Genomic DNA, 23,577 nt, shown 5'->3' with positions numbered 1-23,577 from the left:
CTGGATTATCTCTGATTAGTGAAAAGGAAGGTGAAGTATCTCAGGAGTCCAGGAATGCTGGTCTGTGATTATTTGATAATCGATCCTTATTGTTTCCAGCTGAAGTTTATCTATCTCACTTTCTCATGATGGTCTCCCCTTAGCCCCTTATAAATTAGATCCCTCTAACAACAATTGCTGCACTTCCCCTGAGAGGCAGTCTGAGCTTTTGGGGGAAATTTTACAGGTTCCCAATTACATTTTAGGGTTGGGCTTGTTTTCCCCCCCACTCTCCCAAAAAAACAGTGTTTTTAACTCCCATGCTTTCAATAGCCTCTTTTGTAATCCTCAGGGGTATGTGTGGGAGGATAGCCAGGTAGTATGAGAAAGGGCTGAAAGCCGGGACTTCTGGGGGTTTTCTCACCTCGGCCATTGCTTATGTGAAAGTCAGCACATCTCTTATCTTCTTCTGTGTCAATTCAAATAGTTCTGGTAATACCTTCTCCATACTGATGATGTGACTCTCCCTGCCCCTGACACAGGGCTTACTCCTGGGTAAAGTTATGATATGGTGCTCATCACGCTAGTACCTGAAATGCCTACATACAAATTCACCACTCAGCCCCCAAACCTGGCTAGAAGAGGCTAAGAGAAATGACCTCTGAATGCCTAAATGTAACCCCCAGACCTTTGTGTGTTGTGTGTCCTCTCTGTGGCTGACACACAGAGGATGTGACTCTGTTGCAGACAACAGCTCTAAGAAATGGTTCTCCAGCTCAAGTGGTCATGACACTTGCTATTTAGTGCTGGAAGTCCAAGGTTCTATAGCTGGCCTTGGCCAAGGTGGTGGCCATCCCATAAATACAATTCCTGTTCTCACCTCTCGCGTCAAAAGTCATCACCGCAAGCTCTTTGGGGCAGAGATGAGCACTTATGGACTGTAATGGGTGATGCCCATCTGTGGCACTCTACAAATAGCAAATAATTGATGTAGATAGGAGAGCCATGTGGGTTTTCAATAGAGTAAATCCCTTTCGCGTGGCTGGCCGCGGTTAGCCGCCTGCTGCTGCCTGATCTCTGTTTTTAAAAACCCTTCTCTTTCCTCTCCCTCCTCTTGCAGGGTGTGCATTTGTGAAATACTCCTCGCATGCAGAGGCCCAAGCAGCCATCAACGCCTTGCATGGCAGCCAGACAATGCCGGTGAGTAGCAGGCTAATGGAGGAGAACGCCTTGTGGGTCTATTCTGCCCGTGCTGCCCAGAGGCCTGATGAAGGGGCGAGGGGAGGAAGGGCTGATGATTTATTAGTGCTTTCTGAATCTTCTTCCAGGAAAAATGGATAGCAGCTGAGGCGTGTGGGGCCTCGGGTTTGTTTAGCCACTCAGTTAAAAGGCCAGGGTGGCACTGATATTGTTTCACAGACATGTGAGCTCAAGAGGCGCAGTGTCCCATGACCAGTAATGATAGAGTTTTGATTGTCTGCAAAGACACACAGTCATAAATGTTGTACCAGCTGGGCCAGATTTATCCCTGGGGTAACCCCACTGGTTGCCCAGGGATGATTCAGGCTTGTTGCCAGTGTCTAAATGCTTTTTCTTTGCCAAGGAATAACGGTCTATATGGGAACCATGAGGAGCCTTTTTGGTGTTCAAAGCAGAGAAAAGCGCACAAATATGACAGAAGCAGAATTTAGAGCCAAGCAGTACTCTGATTTGCACCTCCATGCAACCACCGAAAAGTGCAAAATGCGGTTCTTATCCTCATCTCTACAGCTTAGAATTAAAAGAGCTGTGAAGATATTTAGAGTCTTCCTTTCCATCAACCTCAGATCACTCCATTTGGACAAACGCCCGGTAGGGTTGAGGTTCCAGCCTGATATTTGGGGAAAACATGGAAGGCTTATTTTGCTCGTTCTCTGACACCGACTGACACACACACACACACACACACACACACACACACACACACACACACACACACACACACCTGCCTTACACAGAGGAGAATGCACAATTTAGTAACCTTAGGGAGAGACAATTTGGCCTAACATTTTTTGCTTTATTATTATTGGTTTGTGACTTTTATTACTAATTACCAATAGGATAAATACGACGAGGATAAAAAAGTATATTGACAAATTGGAAAGGGTTCAGAAAAGAGCTACAAGGATGATTTGAGGTCTAGAAAAACCTGCCTTAGAATGAGAGGCTTAAAAAGCTTGATCTCTTTTGTTCATCCAAGAGAATGTTAAGAAGTGGCTGGATCCTGGTCTACAAGTATCTACGAGGAGAGAAGATTTTAGATAGGAGAGAGCTCTTTCGTGTAGTAGACAAAGGCAGAACAAGATCTGATAGCTGGAGGCCAAAGCTCGACAACTTCAGAAAAGAAATGAAGTGCACATTTTTAACAGTGAGGGTAATTAATCATTGGAACAACTTGCCCAAGGATGTGGTGAATTCTCCATCATTTGAAGTCTTTAAATCAAGATTGGCCGTCTCTTTCTAAAAGCCCTGCTGTAGCTCAACCAAAAGTTATGGGCTTGATGAAAGAACCACTGGATGAAATTCTCTGATCTGTGTTATGCAGAAGGTCAGACTAGTTGATCATAATGGCCCCTTCTGGCCTTAAAATCTACAAATCTCTCAAGATAGCACTCCCAGACCCCAGTCAGGGATCAGGGTCTCACTGGGCTCGGAATTGTACACACATGTAGCAAGGAGACAGTCCCCAAGAGACTTACAATCTTTGTTAAAGACAAGATGCAAGAGGTGGGTGGGGGGAACCACAGGTGGGGGCTGGAGGAAAGGAGGAGGGTGAAGTAAGGGTAATATGAGCATGTTGTCATGTAGCCGAGCTGTGCACAAAATACAGCTCACCACCAGTCCAGCTGTTATCCTGCCGTCTTCCTTTTTCCTCATCATCCCTCACCACTCAGATCTATCTCTTGTGCATTAGGGGTCAGAGTTTGCACTGAATTTCTCCTCTGCCACCCCAGTGAATCAGCTGAGTTTCTCAGGGTGAAGGTCAGTGCAGAATTTGGACCGTTGCCTCCATCGTTTTTCCTGTTCACTTACACCAGAGGGTTATTACCATTTCTGTTAACTACTTGTGCCTGAAATATCCTTGAATAACCAAACCTGTGGCTACTTAGAAGGCATTATAACTTTAGCTTTAATCTCTATAGTGCCTTGCATCCAGAAGGACTCCAAAGTGCTTTACAAGTCCCACAAGCAACCCCACAATCCCACAGGACCAAGCCCACAAGCAACCTCAGCACCCATCCATTTCAATGGAGCTGAAGGACATTCAGCATCTTTCAGGATTGGGCCCTAGAGAGAGAGAATACAGCCACCTCAGGGGTAGAACGTGCCAGCTGTTTAACAGCACACAGCAATACTACACTGAAAAATTAGACAGGAAGTGGAGAAGTATACTGCAACCTCTTGAAAGTGGAGGGAAAATTAGCATTTATTATTTGTATGGCATCGTTGGGGGGCGAGGGTAATGTGTTTTTCAGGCAAATGAGAACATCAGGGGTTCGATCCTGGCCCCACTGTAGTCCATGGGAGTTTTGCCATTGATTTCAGTGGACGCAGGATTTCACCCCACTAAGCTTAGTCAGAGTGAGATGGGTAACACAATGAGAAAGGAAAGCGGGCCACGGGGGAAGGTGAACAGAGAGCAAAGGGTCAGCAGAAAGCATTCCTGGGAGAACGTTATGGATCAAAGACCAGATCCCCAGCTGGTGTTAATGAGCATAGATCCCTTGGAGACAGCTCATCTGTTTTCTTGCTGTGTCTTGTTTTTTCTCAGAATCTTCCTTTTGAGGTAGGAAGCAAGGAACAATCCATTTCCAAATGACCAGACTGCAATTTGACCAGCGCCACAGAATTATCACTCCTGCTCTTACCAAAAGTGCAAAACAGTCATTAATGACCCAAACAGCTAGGGCCTTGGGCTTGGTTCTTTGTGAGAGCAGTGCCAATGAAACTAATCAGCTGCGTAATGGCTGCAGGTCCAGTTGTGATGCTCTGCTCAGGACACCCAGAACTGTAAGCCCCTGTGCTACCCCTCTGCCTCAGCACCATTAGCGCTAGGCCAGCTTGTCCGGCTGCAATGCCATCTCCAAGTTGTCCCTGTGGTTCAGCCAGTTTAAATGCCTCTTGCCTCATCCTCGTGTACAACCAACGGGGCATCCATCATCATTCTTGTCAGGTCGCGAGTCATTCATTCTTGCAGCAGGCTCCTGTTTCTCCACAGCTGCCAGGATTATTGCTCCGCTGTGACTTCCTGTTCACACAACATATGCTACCTAATAGTTTCAAAAGGCAACTTTCTTTTGTGAAAGGTTTTTTTTTTTTTTTTTTTTAAACCCTTTCCTTGGATAGAAGCCTGGCTGCCATTCATCACGCACCCTGTACCTCTGCAAGAATTTTTTTTCTTCCTTAGAGAGACCAACAACAGTGCAGGCAATGGTGGTACAAAAGCGCCGTTCTTTGTTCCAAAGCAACTGATTCGGGGAATTACTGCCCGTAAGTGCTTTGCTTCTGTATAGGGTCAACAGTTTCATCCACAGATGTTGACTGATGGTGCTTTTACGGCCTCTTCTACCATAGTATCTAAGCACCTCACAATCTTTTCCTGAGTTTGCTTTACTGACTCTAAATCCTTTCATTCTATATGAGGCCAACAGTTTCATCCACATTTCTCTGTCTGTGGTACTTATATGGCCCTCTTTAGCCTGGGTTCCATGGCTTCTGTCACTCTGTCCTTTCCTGGTTCTCCTCCTACCTCTCTGCTTGTTCCCTCAGCATCCCTTCAGAGGAGGCTCCTCATCCCCCTCCCTCCAGCTTTCTGTGAGGGTTCCACAGGGCTCAGTCCTTGGTCCCCTTCTCTTCTCTCTCTATACCTTCTCTCTCCACAAATTCAGCTGCCAGCTCCAGGCTGACTCCTCACTGATCCACCTCTCTACACCAGACCTGTCTCCTTTTGTCTGAACTCAAACGTCAGCTTGCCTCTCTAACATGTCCTTGTTGATGTCTAGTGTCAGCTGAAGCTGAACATGGCTAAAACAAAGCTCTTGAATTTCCTCCCCATGCCTGTCCCCACTGTTTCCTTTCTCAGACAACACCAACATCTTCTATTTGGGCCTCTCTAGTTCCTCGCATCCGGACTGTGTCTAAATCTTGAAGATTCTTTCTGCACAACATCTCTAAGATACAGACTTCCTTATCCATCCTCATGGCTAAAATGCTCACCCAGACCCTCATAAGCTCATGTCTCGATGATAGCAATATCCTTTCCTCTGACAAATGCCATCTTGCCCTGCTCACATCCATTCAGAATGCTGCTACAAAGATCATTGTCCTACCCTGTCATTCTGACCATCTCCCCTCTCTCCCTGAATAACTCCACTCGCTCCCCCTTCTCTATTGCATCAAGAATAAGCTACTTGTCTTCACTTTCAAGGCCTGCCGCGAACTATCCCCACCCTATTGATCATCTCTCACTATCAAAATGTCAACTCCCACCTCAGATCAACCAGTGATGCCAGCCTCCATCACCCACTTGTTACACTGTCAAACAAGCATCTTTGTGCTTTCTCCCCTGCTGCCCCACACACTTGGGAGGAGCTCCCCATCAACATGCATAGAGCAACCTCATTATTCTCCTCCATATGCCTCATCAAAACTCTCCTTTGCCATGATGCCTACAAAAAACTTAAGAATGGGTAGGCTGTTGGTGCGCAGAGACCACTGTCTATCATGCTGACCAATGTTGTTGCATTGTTTCCATGTACTCCCCCATTGGTCTGTCTGTATCCATCTGTTTTCTCTTGTCTTACACTTAGATTGCGAGCCCTTTGGGACAGAGTCTGTCTTTTTGTTCTGTTTCTGAACAGCGCCTAGCACAATGGGGGCCTGGGCCTGGACTGGGGCTCCTAGGTCCTAGGGTAATAACAAATCATTATTATTCAGAATTAAGTGTAGACATAGTGTAGGTCTCTCAAATCCTATGCTGGTGCTCTAGTCAATGGATCATCCTCTGTCCCATCCTATTAGCGCTTGCTTGTTCCCTTCTTCAGTTTCCTTTGAAAATCTGCTGGTGGTACCCAGTGCAAAATTAGAGATTATTTGGGAGTGAGCAGACTCTCTAGTTAATCCTAGTTAAAGAGCTATGGATAGAGACCGGTGATCTGGAGAGAGAGGTGTGATCTTCACAGGAGCTGACCAATCGCATCTCCCCTGAATTTCCATGGGATTTTTGCCTGATCAAGGCAAAAATTTAAGACTGCATGATTTGGCCTATTATTATTGTCCACTCTAATAATGGAATAAACACTAAAGGTGCAGAGGATTGGCATGGTTAAGCACCCAAATATTCAGTTCCTCAACCAGAGCGTCTCAGGAATGCAAGGTCAAACTGGAAATATTCCTAAGGGAGGATTTCATGATTGACTACCAAGGCTTCTTTCCCCAATCAAGCCACCCTCTTAGTATTCTGGCACTACTTCATCAGGTTCCAAGTCCTTACACTGACCTCCCCGGATATTGGACCGGTCCCCCAGTCCCAGCAGGAATCCGGAAGTGCACACACAAACCAAAAATGAAACTTATTTCCCTCAAACAAGTGACCGGAATTCTTTAAACTTCTGCAAAAGTTAAGGGTTGTGTTTGGTGGCATAGATACACGCTTATCTCCTCGTAGATGTACTTGGTGACTTTTTCAGGGATCTTCTCCAGCATCATAAACCTCCTGGAGAAGTGAAGGGAAGATGCTGCTGCCCATTAAGCTCTTTACAGCACTTGCTCCTTCTCTGAAGCCCCAAACAAGCTGTGGGGTGGTATGGAAGTGTTTCTGCAGTGCAAACTAGAGATACATGATGCTGCATGCTGCCCTACTCCTGCTTCCCAGTCTAGCTCATAAGGTTGTTTCCTCCCTAGAGGATGGCTCTTCAAAGTACTTACGTGGCCTCTGTCACCTCTAATGCCTCACAGACATGAATGGTAAGTTAGGGAAGTATTCTGATTCCCATGTTATGAGCAATGAGCTGAGGTACAGAGAGCAAGGTCACACAGTTAGGTTGTGTTTTTTTTTTTTTTTTTACTATACTATTAAAACCGTAGTGTCTAGGAGCCCCAGTCACAGCCCCTTTGCGCTAGGTGCTGTACAAAGATAGAACAAAAAGACAGTCCTTGCCCCAAGGAGCTTACAAGGAAAGAAAAAATTGGCTTTTCAGCTACACTTTGAGGAAAGTGTCTCCTCTCCACAGAAGCCGTCAACTTTTCCTGGCAAAGCTGACAATGGAATTGTTTTCATCTTGAAAACTTTTGGGTTTGGGGGGGTGTTGACAGAGTCATTTTTTTTCTGCAGAAAATAAAAGCAGTTTTCAACCAGCTTTAGTCAGCACCCTGTCTTCCTCCAGATCCTTCCTCAATATCCCCTCTCTCCCGTGAAGGCAATGGGAAATTCCCAGTTGCTTATGACTAGCTTGACAGCCAGTTGAGACTTCTGCAATGAATTGTATTTACTTGAGTTTTTTAAACAACCAGAAAAGTACTGATTCAGCACCATCGGCCATGTGTCCTATTGCTCTTTACCCCAGCCATGACCCTGAAAATTCTGAGGTCTTCCTAGCTTTGACTGTATTTAATAGCCCAGAGAAGCAGCTGTTTCCACTCGACATGGAAATTCTCTCTTCAGGCTGGAACAGATTTTGTAGTTCACTAGACTGGTGGGACGAAAACTCTAGATCAGATCACATAGGTCATAGAATCATAGAATATCAGGGTTGGAAGGGACCTCAGGAGGTCATCTAGTCCAACCCCTTGCTCAAAGCAGGACCAATTCCCAACTAAATCATCCCAGCCAGGGCTTTGTCAAGCCAGGCCTTAAAAACCTCCAAGGAAGGAGATTCCACCACCTTCCTAGGTAACGCATTCCAGTGCTTCACCACCCTCCTAGTGAAATAGTGTTTCCTAATATCCAACCTAGACCTCCCCCACTGCAACTTGAGACCATTGCTCCTTGTTCTGTCATCTGCCACCACTGAGAACAGCCGAGCTCCATCCTCTTTGGAACCCCCCTTCAGGTAGTTGAAAGCAGCTATCAAATCCCCCCTCATTCTTCTCTTCTGGAGACTAAACAATCCCAGTTCCCTCAGACTCTCCTCATAAGTCATGTGCTCCAGACCCCTAATCATTTTTGTTGCCCTCCGCTGGACTCTTTCCAATATTTCCACATCCTTCTTGTAGTGTGGGGCCCAAAACTGGACACAGTACTCCAGATGAGGCCTCAGTACTCCAGATGTATGTCACTGGATCAGAGTTACTAAAATATTTATTAGTGTAACAAATTCATGCTGCACCTGGGTCCATCCTGGTTGTCATGCTCCTGCAGTCAGTAGCCACCTGGCACTTCATGGTGAGAGTGGCGGTAAAACTCAGATCCCCGCTCCCAAGCACAGGTCCCTACCATGTAAACTCACGGAGACGCTGTATTACATGCTGGAGCTGATGACACACAGCTGAGTGATTCTGCATCCAACCAGTAGAGGGCAGTGATACCAAAAAATACTAACCTGTAACCTACAGTATTATTACTATTGTTTTCTTTATTATACATTCCTATAGTGCAGTTACCTGTACAGTGCTTTACAAAGCATAGGCTGAGACAGTTCCTTTACAATGTGGTGGGGAGGAGAGGGGGACAAACAGCTGTTGTCATTCAGCCAAGTTCGGGATGGGGGTAAATGCAGAGAAAGACTCCAGGAGAGGTGGAAGGAAAGTGGGAGGAGATGGGCAAGTAGAGGGAGGAGAAGAAACAAGCTACTGTGGGCCTGATGAAGTTGTATCTTGCGTAACTCGTATGCACAGCGGTGGGGAAGCTACTTTTATTGTGCCAAAGTGCTGGGTAGGCAGAAACTCCCCAGGAGGAGGGGCGTGGTGGCTGCGGTGAGCAGGGTCCCACAATGCCATACATCAGCTGAGGTATTTTTAACAATTATTTTGATATAAACAGCTCTGAACTTGAGAAGCTCCATGTAAATGGGAAGCAGTGGGGCTTGTAATTAGGTTTGTGTACACTTTCATAAATTGCTGGGAAACATCAAAGCCGTGATAGAAGGCTGTGGTGCACTTTATTTCTTTCTTCTGTTCTTCTGTTAATTGAACGGTTGATGTGTGGATAGGAAGTGCTGGCTTCATGAAGTACTATTTACAGACCCGCTGACAGCTGCACTGTGAAAATTAACAGGAACAGAGCAGCCTCTGTCACAGCTTTTCCCATAAGGGACTTACTTCAAATTGGATCATTTCTTTCATAGGAGAAACTTTCCTTGTCTCGTCCCTCCCCCCCCCCCCCCCCCCCCCCCCCCCCCCACACACACACACACACACACACACTCCACTTCCCATTGCGGGATCCTGGCAGCTACCTGGTTTTTAATTTTTTTTAAAGGCAGTTTTGTCATTTTCTGCAAAGTTGGGGAGCATTTGACCCAAACCCAAATCCGACCATATTCCATTCATGCCAGGAAGACTCACCCATGAGAATTCAACAGAGCTCCTCACTTGAGTAAGTTTGGCAGGTGTGGGTCCCAAGTGCGTGCGGCCTCAAGGGATGTGGCCCGCTCCTTTAAATGCCAAGCGATGTTCTGACTTCAGTGGGAGCAGGGTGGGATTCACCCTAGCAGATTCCTTCTCCACAACTAGGCTCCGATGGTTTCTACTGACTGTTTGTATTGCAGTAGCCACAAGAGGCCTCAGCTAAGCTGCTGCCTCTTTGTGCTGGGCACGGGGTAGACACCATAAAAGAGAACCCCTGTCCCCCAAGCTTACAGGCTAAAAGGCAAGACATAGCATGTAGGTGAAACAAACAGGTGGGAGGGAGGATGGCAGTGAGAACACCATGGTTTGACTTAGAGGAACATTGTGCACAATTCACAGATGTAATAAGCCAATCGATAGAAACGGTCACAGCAGCTGCACACCCTAGCCCCAGCAGAGAAGAGTTAACTCAAGGACCCTTGAATGTCTAAAATATTAAGGTTAACAACTCAGTGAGGGTGATTAGAAAGAAATCATGGCATTAACAAGAGTCAAGTTTAATGGCACCCTTCCACCCCTTTGCCTTCCAGTGCTTGTGTTCATATGTCACCTCTCTGGATTGCAAGCTCTTCAGGGCTGGCATCTTGTCGTTACCCCTGTCAGTAAAGGACTTAGTGGACTGCTGGTGCCGGATGAGTAAATCATCGGCATCATCAAGTGTTTCAAGGGAACCATTTGCACTTCGTATTCTTTGTTGAATGCCAACAGTGGGCTTGGCACTGTGCAATACACACGCTGTCCCAAAGAGCTTGGGGCTAAATCCACAAAGAGACTTAGGTGTTGCAGCCTCGTGAGCGAGGCACCTAAGAACGGGAGCCGCAAAAGCCAGCGTGCTGAGGGGGGAGCCACCTAAGCTAGCCAATGGGAGAGGCTGAGGCACCTATCTCCAGCTGCGATTCTCAGCCAGGAACTGCGGGTAGGCACCTAAGCAATTTCTTGCAAGAAAGGTGGTAGCACCTGCCTAACTCCAAACAAAAAGGGAGAGAGAAGGAGGTGGGCCTCTGCCTTGTAACCTTTATTCCAGTGGTTAGGGTACTTACCCAGGATGTAGGAGACCCTGGTTCAATTCTCCTCTGTATCTGATGTAGAGAAGGGATTTGAACTTGGGTTTCCCATCGCTCAGTAGTTGACCTAGCCACTGGACTATTGGCTATTTGGGAGGAGTTGGTCTCGCTCTCAAATTCCTGTGAAATCTTGCCCAATTAAAGTTTTGTCGAAACTGATATGTTCCCACAAAAAGTTTCAGTTTTGAAGAATCGGCATTTTCCGGCAATAACATTTGGTCGAAAAATCCCATCCAGACGTATGGGTTCCCCAGTCTCCATTTGCTATCAAAAGTTACCACAACCTAAAACTTAGGGGTCAGTTTTCCCTCAGTCACCAGGTCCCCCAAGAGGGGATAGACCTTCAGAGTTTGGCCCACCCCACCCCACCCCACTCCTGCCACCACCACCACTCGTTTCACTTCCTTTAGCCAGAGGTTCCGGTAGCACCCCGGCAATAATATCTCTTATGTCCTACAATAAAATAAAATCAAATCCCAGGGCAACGTTCCCTTCCTTCCCCATTGTTTCATAAATGAACTAATAAATCAGATGTTTCTAGGCCCCAGAATAGAATGCCAGGCAGCCCGGCTGCCTGACAGGGGGTATGAATCATACCGGCACCGAAGATGGCCTTTTGGGGCCTAAGCACTCAACTGAGCTGCATTTCCTCTCTAGTCACATCTCCGTAGCAGTGCAGGCATCTGGCAGGACAGCTAAGAGGCCCAGGGGAGTTGATAGGCTTCAGTTGCAGTCTTTCTCTCTCTTTCTTCCCTTCAAACTGTTCTGCGCTGCAGAATTCATTACCTCCAAATGGGCTAAGAGGGATAAGCGATAGTGAGCCTCACATCTTTGCTTTAGACAAAAGGAGCTAATTGGCGCTATAATGTCCTTTTATGGCTCCAAAGGGAGGAAGGAACTAAATCAACAACAGGAGGAGGTTGCCGGGGGGTTGGGGAAGAAAGACGCAGCAGCGGAACGTTGTCGAGGTCTCAATGCCATCAGAAGCATTCCCCACAGGGTATTCCACGCTCAACACCTGTCTCTTTTGGATGAAATTAGAACCTGGGAGAGCTAAAATAATTTCCAAGCACTGACCTTTCCTGAGGGACCACAGCCATTTATAAACCTATGGTCCTAGAGACATAAAACATTCCCTCTCTTACAGGGGGATTTCTAGCCCAACAGAGGGAATTCCATTGGATAACACAGAGATCCTGTATTAAGAACACCTTCTTCCTGTAGAAGAGGAGGAATTACAGTCCCAGGACTGGATCTTTATCACTTTGATGGTTTTCTTTTCCTTTCTTGCACCTCTTTCTCACTAGGATCCTGCTCCAAAGCCCAGTGAAGTCAGTGGGACCTTTCCATGGGCTTTCGACCAGGTTTGAATCACTCGGGATGCTTCCACCTATTTTCCTTGAATCCATGTCTTCCAGCCAGCTCACCCTTAAAGCACGATATCTTCACTGGATGGAACGAAGAAGTTCCCATGAAGTCTCTTCAGGAATGAACGAACCCCTTTCCCGTAGCCTACACAGATAATCCTCAGGAATCTGCATGCATTTACCCATTCCAGAACGGCCTTTAGTTGTAGGTGACTTGGCTGGTTTTGGCCAAAGCGGTCAAATGATGACCAAGATCGTTTTTAAAGGTCAAGATCACAATACCAACATTCAGATGAGATATTAAGCCGAGACCCTTGCAATTTGTGGTTGTGAAGGATCCCATAGTATTTTTGCCAAAATTAGATTTATTAATCCAGGTATCCCAGCCAAATTCCAATGAGTTCTGGGTTCCTAAAATCCCCTGGCGGTTTCAATCAGAAATGATATTCTGCTTCATTTCCTGCCCTAAACTCTTGCCTGGTCCTGTGGTACACTGTTCAACAGTTGCCATGTTTCACTCATAGATTCCAAGGCCAGAAGGGACCAGTGTGATTATCTAATCTGACCTCCTGTATAGCCCAGGCTAGAGACCTGCGCCCAAAATAGTTCCTAGAGCAGGTCTTTTAGAAAAACATTCGATCTTGATTTAAAAATTGTCAGTGATGGAGAATCCACCACAACCCTGGGTAAATTGTTCCAATGGTTAATTACTCTCCCCATTAAAAATGTATGCCTCATTCCCATTTGTTTCAGTCCAAATGGAAGCGGATTCTTTGGCATATAAAGGGCCAGATCCTCAGCTAATATAAATCAGCATCACTCCATTGAAGTAAATGGAGCTACACTGATTTTACACCAGCTGAGGGTAGAGCTCCATATGGCTGTCATCGTGTGGTGCCTCGGTTTCCCCATACGTAAAATGGAAATGATAATGCAAAGGTGACATCAGATTAATTAACAGAGTGATGGTTGTCCATAGTTTTGTGATCCTGAGATGGAACGTGCTGTGGAAGTGCAAAGACTTATTATTATTTAGGCTATCATAGTGAAATGTGTTAATACAGAATGGATACAGTATAGAAGTGATTTGTAACATGCTTTAATGGGCAGTATATTTCTAACTAAATAATGTTATTGCAGTATTCCTTAGCCTGTGCAATATTCCTAATTTGCTGGCCCTTCTTTAACTTTTATTTCTTTTTAAAATCATTCCAGTCTAGTCTACTGAAGTTCTTAAACCAAACCATCACTTTGGTATCTGAGCAGAAGTATTATCCAATGGGTAGGGTGCTGGAGTGACGTAGGGTCTATTCCTGGCTGAGCTATTGACCTGCTGTTTACGTTTAGACAATTCACTTCTCTTATCAGTGACTATGTCCCCTCCCATTTTTTGTCCATCTTGCCTATTTAGATTGTAGGTCAGGGACTGTCTCTATGTGTTTGTACCCTGCCTAGTGCAAAGGGTCCTGATCTTAGCTGGGTCTCCCATAATATAAATAATTGAGCTGCTCAAAAAAATTTGTTCAATTTTTTTTCCTCATGAAAAATGGTTTTTTCCACAGTAACGAGGTTTATTTTCAGACAATATCCATTTTCCAAAAAAACAAACAAACAAAAACAAAACAGATTTTCATTGAAAAAATAAAACCTTAAAAAAAACAAAACAAAACAAAAATCTAACAAAAAGAATCAATGTTTGGGGTTTTCAGTTTTTCTATGAAAACCCAATAAAATTAAATGAAAACTTTTTTTTTCTTTTTTGTCAAAATTTTTCATGGAAAAAAATACATTTTGACCATTACTAAACAATAACAGCCGCCTTCCAGTAGTGCATGAAGCGATGGGAACAGCTCTGGCGTGTGTTAATTTATTATAAATAGATTGAGCCACAAAATCCAGCTCTGGATTGGGATCCAACCTTTTCTAAAGTGTTGAGTTATTTGGATTTGGGGTTTTGATTCGGGGGCCATCTCTAATATCTGAGGTATGTATAGTTATTCCTAGTTAAAACCAGGTACAGTTTCTCCACTAGTTAATACTTCAGTTACCCTGCAGGAAGCAATTACTTTAGCTCAGAGTGATACCAACTCACAAGTGTGTGGGGGAGTAAGACCTAAATCAAGCATCTACTCCAAATAAATTACAACTCAGGAGACCTGTGGATGGAAGTACCTGGAGCTATCTCTGCTTAGACATTCCCTTACCAAGGGAGTAGCATTATCAAAGGCCTCTGTCACTCTAGTGCTGGATGAATGTCTCCTATCTCCTTCCGTCTCTGTCACCCACGGCTCGAGCGTGTCTAAACTGGCTCTCAGGACTCTAAAGTTAAATCGCTCCTTGTGGCTGCCTTCCCACTCATCTTTCAGATGAGACTTGAAATTGAAGCCCTGAGTATGAAAAAAACATGGCATATTTCACAAGAGCAGGGTAGTTCGTCCTGATGTCCTGGCCTAATTCCAGCTTGTGTAATTACATTCTGCCTATCTAACGTTCCCTGTCCTCTGCAAGGTCTAATTGGGTACACTGTTCTTTTTCACTTCCTGTCCTAAACTTCAAGGATACCCAAGTGTCTTTACAAACTGGGGCCAGATCCTCAGCTGATGTTATACAGCAGCCTTGATTTCAGTGGAGCTTCACAGATTTACATCAGCCGATGTAGCTCTGTTTTCAGTCTCGGCAACCAGCTTCTCCCATTGATGCTCAGTGCCTAACTTCGGGCATGCTGGTTTGGAAATATTGCCCTTCATGGCTTGCTCAAGGGCACCTATCCAAATCAGTTTCACAGCTGGGAATAGAACTGCAGGCCAAGATTTTCAAACGTGGGCACCTAAATTCAGATGGTGGCATCTAAATAAGTAGCCTGATTTTCCAAAGTGCTGAACGCCCAGCAGTTTCCATTGATGTAGGTGCCTCGATACGCACACAGGGCTGAGATTTCAAAAGGACCCTAATTGAACTTGGGCACCTAAATCTCTTGGACACGTTCAAATCCCAGCCTCGCAGCCTAACTTTAAGCAGCCAAAAATATCATACCAGATATACGCCACAATTCAGCAAAGCACTATCACCCGTGCTTAACTCCGGTGGGGCTGCTCAGACCATTAAAATTAAGCATGTGCTTAAATGCTTTGCTGAATCAGGGCTGCAATTCATGAGTTTATAAAAATAATCTAAATATTTCTAGGGCGAGTTGCCTCACTGAACCCAGAGGTCCTTACACTTATAGACCCTACTAAATATATTATATATATATATACGGCATTGTACTTTGCAGTGACATAATTTCTCAAGACTTTTTCATTGAAAATTGTGCTAGAAGACATAGGTTTACCTGGGGTAGAACCGTATTATTTAGTCTTCTGTAAAGTTTATGCTTAATTTGTGTATACACTCCATTTGAAGGGCCATAACTAATGGGAAGCACTCCAGACATCCAGGGAAAAGATTTGTTTTCGTGCCCTTTTAATGAAATATCAATGGATGGATATTTTATTTTTAGTTGAATATGAAATTTCACAAGCGACCTGTCAAGCACCCGTTTTCAAGTATGACTTTATTTCACACGTCAAGACAGGCTGGGAAATTAGTTTTTTCCCACAGAGGACTCTGATTAGGGATTACAAAGTGAGTGCAATGGAGGGGTATTTTTACCTCCATTTTTTTCCCCTCACAGCGCCAGGCTGCAAAATGTCTGCCTCTGCTGACTAAGGGGAGCAATATATTACCAGCTGCACTGGGGGAACAAACAAGGATAGTCACGTTAAGTAGACTTGCCAGCCTAGGAGCGAATGGGAAATAATATCAACCTCTTATATAGTGCTTCTCAGCAGTAGATCTCATAGCACTTAATAAAGGAGGTCAGGAAGAAAGGAGATGAGCTCCAATTTTAGCCAGCTTGTTGCAAAGGAAATATATGGCACTGCCTCATGTTCATTAAGGGCCTGATTCAAAATCAGTGGAAGTCAGTGACTTCCATGAGATTTGGATCAGGCCCACATGTGGTCCTTTGTGGTCCAACATTCTCCTCTCCGAACGGCACTAGGGAGCTCCTGTAATAATGCTTTGTGTGGAATAATCAGACAGGGAGATGAGGAGTTAGGCAGGAGGTCAGGCTAGATTTTCATCATGGTCCTTCTGGCTTTAAAAACAATGAATCCATGAGATGGAGACATAAATAAGCCTTCCCCATCCACGGTATGCAGCAGCTTTCACCCACGGATCTCAAAGCACTTTTCACAGATTAGTGATTTAAGCCTCATAACCCCCTGTGGGCTCAGGAAGTACTGAGGGGGCCCAATCCCACGGAGTCCAATGGGAGCCTGTCTGTAGATAACAGTAGGCAGGGAGTCAATTCTATTATCCTCATTTTGCAGAAGACTAAGGCCAGATTCTCAGCTGGTAGCTACACCAGTTTACACCAACTCAGGTTTTAACGGCCTTGGGAAGTGATATAGATTTCACATGAAAGCCCTACAGAATTCCCCACCCATGTCCATTGGGAATCTGGCCCATTTAATCATAGAATCACTTGAGGATTACCTGTTCTGTTCATTCCCTCTGCGGCACCTGGCATTGGCAACTGTCAGAAGACAGAACATTGGGCTAGATGGACCTTTGGTCTGACCCAATAGGGCCATTCTTATGTTCTTAAGATTAGGGTTGGAAGAGACCTCAGGAGATCATCTAGTCCAACCCCCTGCTCAGAGCAGGACCAATCCCAACTAAATCAATGGCCTTTAATTTAATGACCTTCATGATCCCACATGATGAATTAGTGGCAGATGCTGGGGATGAAGTGTGGTCTTATGCTTAGTGTATGAGCCTGTAATTTAGAATAGATGGGTTCAATTCCTGACTCTGCCACACGTAAACTGTAGGTCATCCAATTATTCTGGGCCTCAGTTCCTTAGGTATAAAATGGGGATAACAGTGACTCTCAGTGCTTTCTCTGTCTTATTGGGGTTTTTTTAATGTAAACTCTGAAGGGCTGGGGCTGTCTCTTGCTGGTGCATGTACAGCATCTAGCGCACTGGGGTGCTGATGTCATTTGAGGCTTCTAAGCACTACATGTAATACTGCTTCTAATAATGTCACCCAGGAATCCAGACTTCCAGGCCTTTGCTCTAACCACTTGTCCAACGCCCTCCCTTTCACACAGTAGCCATCTATTACTTATTACACAGTGGGATCCTTGAGGAAAATTCCCATTGGCATTAATTTTGTTCTTTCTGAGGATTAAAGGCAAAATCTAGCTGTGGTGGAGCAAAACATCTGCCAACTAACCATGCGTTGCTACCAAGGTCTTACCTGCCTTGGCAAGCATTAGATATGTCAGATGAAGGCCTCATTTTTCCCCACCAGCCACATCAATTCACAACGACACTCAGTTCTCAGAATTAACAGAATTCTAAATGTCTGAATAAACAGAGGGGTAGATGCCAAGTTACTCTGTGTTGCAAATGAAGCAACAACCATGGAGGATAAATCTCCTTTACATTCCATGGCATTTTTTTTTCCTGATAATCCTCAGATTAAAGCCCCGTTTGATTCCACCACTATGTTTGTTCAGCACTGCATGTGAAGAGTTGCACCTAAGGAGCCATTTGCAGTGCACAGCGATCAATTTGATTGGTCCTATAAAACCAACTGTACTGCATATTGGAGAGCGCCATCTACTGGCACTTTGTCTAGTGGCTATATTTGCATATATACTATATATACACCTCTACCTCAATATAACGCTGTCCTCGGGAGCCAAAAAATCTTACCGCGTTATAGGTGAAACCGCGTTATAGCGAACTTGCTTTGATCCACCGGAGTGCGCAGCCCCCCCCGGAGCACTGCTTTACTGCGTTATATCCGAATTCGTGTTATATCGGGTCGCATTATATCGAGATAGAGGTGTATTTGCATATATACAAACATCTCTGTTTTATAGAGCAATCTTGTAACATGCTTCTTCTGTTTGGCTGCAGCCAGTAGACTTCCTTCTTCCTCCTCCTTCAAAATTTGGATAACATTTACTATACCAAATCCCCCACTATTTGTAGACTGGCGTGTTTCTACCTCTTTTTTTTTGTATTATGGTAGTACCTAAAGGGGCAAACCAAGATCAGGACCCACTTATACTAGGCTGTCCAAAACCACAGTGAGACAGTCCCAAAGGCTGAACAAACAAGACAAGCAAAGGACTGGAGGTAGGGAAAATGGTGTCCGGAGAGGTGAAGTGACTTGCTCAAGGTCTAATCCTAGCTCCTGCTTCTTCCCAGCTTAGTACCCTCTCCACTAGACCACTCTGCGTCTTTGAAACACCTCCCAGGAGATAACAATAATTCCCTTTACTCAGCTTCAAAATCTTGTGTCCTTTAAACTGTGTTCCTCCTTGGCTAACCCACCTCTGCCGTGTTAGGCTTCAAAGCTGCACTGAGCCACCCAGTCTACCCTGGCCCAAAGCCTCTCTCCAGCACGGCTGCAAATAGGTTCAGATCATTAGATCCAGGTTACCAAACAGCCTCTTGGATCAGGGTTAATTAAATGAGTGTTGAAATGTAATTAAGGACTGGTCTGGGCGATAATTAGCAGGAAATGTATGCATTAAAATATTCATTTGTCGATGAGCTGCAATTAAGAATGTGATTTGGGGAAGGATCAATAGCTACATCATGTGATTAAAAAAAAATGAGAAGTTGCCCAGCCTTGAGCAGAAACCCTGGTGAATGTGGATTTTATTCTGCTTTGCTCTCTTAATAACTCCTGGATCCCTCTCTACATCCTTGAATAGGGCATTCATCTCTCCCTCCCTTTGTTTTGCTAAGCCATTTGTTTCACTCCCTTGTTCTTCACCACATTGTTCAAGCGGGTTATAGATTTATTAGCAAGAGGGAGAGAGAGAGAGAGTGACAGGTCAAAAAGAAAGATTCCTCGCCAATGAAAATCGCTTCCTGTGCTGCTAATCCAGGGGAACATCGCTCATTGTGTGGCCTCAGACTGTTTCTTTATCAAGTTAATTCCTCGGCTCTTTATTCCGTACGAGGATCTGCAGAAGGTGCTGCATATGCATATGCTGGGACTCCATTATTATTATTAATTTATTTGTATTATCGTTGTGCCCAGGAGTCATCGACCAGAACCCTGTTGTGCTATGCATTGTATGTGCATTAAAGTATTTTATTAAGATATTCCTAACTAGCAGCAAAGCAACTCTGCCTTCAGTGGAATGGATATTATTCCCCAATTGGGGGGGGATGAAAACCAGTTAATTATACTCCCCCCGTCTCCATAAGGGTGCATCTATACTGGAACAATTAGTGTCCATATTGCAGCACTAGCCAGCAACAGGGCAACTGTTCTGGTGCTAAACTGGGGCCACCGCGTTGCTCCCACTAGAGCTGGTCAGACATTTTCGGCCGGAATGGTTTTCTGTAGTTAAAGACTGATTTGACGAAACTGACCTTTCCATGGGAATGGGTCCATTTAGATGGAAACTGGGCAGGTTGCCCATGGAGACCTGCCTGGTTTCCTGACAGCTCACCTGCCTTCCCAGGCTCCCAGGCTGACTGCAGCAGCTGGGATCTCCAAACAGAAGGCTGTCCAGGCTGCCAAACTTCCCGACTACTTGGGCAGCTGGCTCCCCAGTTACTTGGGCTGCCTGACCCCTTGGAAAAATTCTGCTTTGGTTCGCCCATAACTAGATTTTTTTAAATCTTTCTCTCCCACAAAACATCCCAAGCCAGGATGAATATTTTTTCAAAAATTCAAAATTTTCCATGGGAGGGAAATGGGACCTGCCATTTCTAGCCATTTCTACCTGTGCATCTGCACCGGAGCTGAGTTGCTAGTGTAGACAGGGGCCCAAGCAGGTTGGCATTGCTGCTACCATGGATATAGCTGCAGATTGCTGGCTGTTGCTGGACTAAGGCTCAAGGTCAATTAAAACCAGGTTCTTGTCCCACTGAGCCTAAGACACAAGAGTGAGTGAGAGGTAGAACAGTGTACCTTGTCCCATTTCACAGCTGATTGCTACCTACCAGTCACCTGCTAGGGTGATCTGGTTTCCCTCACTTGGACAGAAGATCAAGGCCTTAGGAGTGAGAAGAAAACATGGTTCCATCAAGGGAGCAAGTGGAAGAAACTCTGGCTGCATGATTCGTTTGAGTTTGCACGTGTTAAAAAGGCATATTAATTACCAGCTGTAGTTATGACTCACATATTACATGTGCTTACCAGAAAATCCCATATGTTAACCGCATTGTAGTTCTATTACAATGTGCATGAAAAATATCAATGTGCCTACCATGTACTCTCTCTTAAGTGGGAAATAAGCCCAACTAGGTGAGATTTTCCAAAGTGCTCAGAATTGGTTTCTCTCTGCTCTTACTGAAAACTTCCCCTGGTGTCAGCAGGAGCAGAAAGAGAGAGCTACTCTGAGTGTTTTGGAAAATCCCTACCCAACAACGATCAAGTCAGTGTCTCTTGAATTTGAACCCAAGCAGGTTCAAAGTTTGGCACAAAGAGTTTGCCCATCCCTAATTATTGCATTTCCACTGTCAGTAGAGCATGCCATCTGTGCCAGCTTACACAAAAGGGTTGTGATCTTGTTTTCCTTGCTGAGAAATTCCATTGCTCCAAATGAGTAGAGCTTTCCTAACTGCAGCTAACAAACTCTGCATTCACAGCAGGGTTCATCTTCCCGCGACCACTCCTGAGGTCACCTCTCAACTTCTTACAGTTCTTGAGATAGCGGGGGAAACTCTGATCCACTTATCACCACTTTCCTTTCCCTGACTTAGCTGGAGATGCTGCAGAATGCTTAAATATCTTCAGAGTGTGGGGTGCTAAGTTCTGGAGCCAAAGCTGACCAGTGTGGTCTCACCAGGCACAAGCGTAAAAATAGTGAGTGCTGAGCAATTGCGGGAGGCAGGGGTCCCACAGGCAGGATCTGGCAGAGATAGAACTAACCCATTGCACTGTCCAAAAAATAAATCAGGCCAAATGGAGTGCAGAAGTTACTAGCTTGCAGTGCAGTGGCACCAGCTCTCCGTTTAAATCCCTAATAGACCAGCAGTTTTGCTAGGTGGAAAAGAACAAGGCCCACCTCTTTGCAGAGGGAATTTAAACCAAAGCAAAGAAAGAAGGAGCTCGGAGAAAAATGAGTTGGCCAGATGGCCCACTCACCCCACCCTCATGGTACAGATTCATTTTCCTCTTTGCTGCTGCTCTCTCCAGCCTGCCGCAGGCTGAGATCAGTGTGGAATGGGAGGGTGCCCAGGGTTGTCTTCAAAGCCCAATGGAGCCGAATCTCAGCCAGTCTCTGTTATATGTGCGGATGCAGATTGGTCCCACTGGGCACTAATGGGAAAATACCCTGGTTGTGTTCTCTCTTTTTGTTTCCCTACCTCCAGGGGGCCTCCTCGAGCCTGGTGGTGAAGTTTGCAGACACGGACAAGGAGCGTACAATGAGGCGCATGCAGCAAATGGCAGGACAGATGGGCATGTTCAACCCCATGGCTATCCAGTTTGGAGCGTACGGCGCCTACGCACAGGCAGTAAGTATAGGTACTGTTTCTCTGCATTTTAAGGAGAATTGTGTTGCCAGACACCAGCCAGCCGATGGCACAGCACACAGGGAGGAAAGGAAAGGAGGACTGCGTGATTCCTTCATTAAACCGGCTCTGCAGTGATAGATCAGAGACAAGTCTGAGCCACTAAGCCACTCAGCTTGCTGTAGGCTGGGATATTTCCCGGACACTGCGGCTTCCAGTCATGACCAAACCATAGACACGCATCCAACCACCACTAAGCTACGATCAGTTGGTCCAAACCATAACCACCAAAGCCAGACACCACCAAGCATCAAGGATTTGGATAAAATGGGACCCGAATCCAATTCCACCCCAGTTTTTAGTTTTGTGTCACCAACATCCAACCCCAGATCGGTTTCAGGAAATGGAAACCATCCCTGGTTTAGCCCTCTGGCCTTCCCAGGCTCTCGCCCCTAAACTGCATCGGATTGGCCGGTAAGATGGCTCTCAAATCTATTCAGCCAGGCCCGTATTTTCAACACTGTCTTCTAATTATTGTGTGAGCCCCCATATTCAGGCCCCCAAAATCAGTGGTCAGTGTAGAAAATGGCGGCCTTAGTCTTTGCATCTTCAGGGTCGTCAGAAGATGCCGGGTAACACACACATGCACACGCACACACTCACACATGGTCCCTGCCCCAAGGAGCTTAAATCTGGGTCACAAAGGGGCAAAACAGTTGAGATGCATCTACACAGGAACACAGGAGGTGCCCTGCTGAATTGGACTCATGGTCCGTCTAGACCGGTATCGCATCGCTGAGAGTGGCTGTTACTAAATGCTTCAGAGGAAGGTGTAAGAACCCTGCCGTAGGCAGATGTAGAAGTGACTGGCGATTCTGGGTGCCTCAACATTGGGTGAACCCAGGCGTGACGTGCAGACACAACGGCACAGATCCCCCTAGCCACATAGCTAGCCCTCAAGTGCCATTGCGTGTGAGCACCTCACAGTCGTTAATGGCTTTGATCCTTACATTCTGTGAGGTAGGCCGAGGCTACTCTTTCCATCTTCTAGATGGGAACTTGAGGCAGACTTGCCCAAGGTCATAGCCGGAGGCTGTTGCTGAGTCAGCAGTTGAAATCAGGTGTACTTGAATACTACCCCGGTACCCCATTCACTAGACCATGCTTTCTACCCTATCAGCATGTTGGCACTCAGCTAGAGTATCCTCTGTCCCCCGTCTTGACTCACTCCAGCCTCTCCTAAGCATTCTCAGCGTAACTGAATGCCCTGGAGAATCATGCATACCCTGGTCTATCTCAAATCGCCTGCTCCTTCGGGGAACTCCCTCCCCTCTCTTGTGTTGCTCTCTCCCCAGCATGTGTGGAGCTATGAGTTTGTGAGGACACATCCTATCATGTACTTCTGGACCAGATATGGACTGGCTACAGAGCTTGCTTATGCACACTAGGATCATCATAAGATCCTTTAATGCTCTTCCTGGTATGGCAAAGATTAGCTTTTTAAATAAAGTATTTTACACAGTGCCACCTCGTGGCAGAACACTATAATACAGTTTAGCATTCCATCACATCTCCTCCCCCTTTTACGTTCTACTTTCCTGCCATTTTCAATATTTATATGATCATGCTATTATTGAAGTTCAGTATGTATCAGTCTATTAAGTGTCTCTGAATCATACTGGTTTTCTAATTACACATCCCAAACACATAACAACTTGGTCATCTGGCTGTCCATTAGTTGCAACGACTGGGTGTAGTCAGTTTGGAATCCTTCAGTCTTCTTCTTGGTCTGCATCGGACATCTGTAGAGTTTGCTCTGTTGATCCTTCTTTCTGATGAACAAACTGTAGATGTTGATGGTTTCTGTTGAATTCTCCATTGTCGGTCTCAGTCACATATGATCTGGGTGCTGAATTCCTTTTCTTTAGGACAGCTGGAGTTGTCCATCCTTTTTCTCCATCCATTTTACATGTACACAGTCACCAGATTTTAGACCCAACAGTTCTCTGAGTGATGTCT

At 45.4% G+C, this 23,577-nt stretch overlaps 1 protein-coding gene across 40 annotated transcripts in view; it reads left to right on the top strand.

Moving 5' to 3' along the window:
• CELF4 (CUGBP Elav-like family member 4) overlaps positions 1-23,577 on the top strand; it is an 846,252-nt gene that overhangs the window by 722,545 nt on the left and 100,130 nt on the right. For 26 of the 40 annotated variants that reach the window (XM_065406448.1, XM_065406460.1, XM_065406443.1 and 23 more), the window contains 2 exons: positions 1,100-1,179; positions 21,418-21,561. In XM_065406448.1, coding sequence (XP_065262520.1) covers positions 1,100-1,179; positions 21,418-21,561 — 224 coding nt within the window. The remainder of the gene's footprint in view (positions 1-1,099; positions 1,180-21,417; positions 21,562-23,577) is intronic. The other 14 variants (XM_065406462.1, XM_065406447.1, XM_065406431.1 and 11 more) reach the window with 1 other exon arrangement.

The sequence above is a fragment of the Emys orbicularis genome, chromosome 6 (assembly GCF_028017835.1).
Source record: "Emys orbicularis isolate rEmyOrb1 chromosome 6, rEmyOrb1.hap1, whole genome shotgun sequence".
Taxonomy (NCBI): Eukaryota; Metazoa; Chordata; order Testudines; family Emydidae; genus Emys; species Emys orbicularis.
This window is presented reverse-complemented; position numbering and strand designations above follow the sequence as displayed.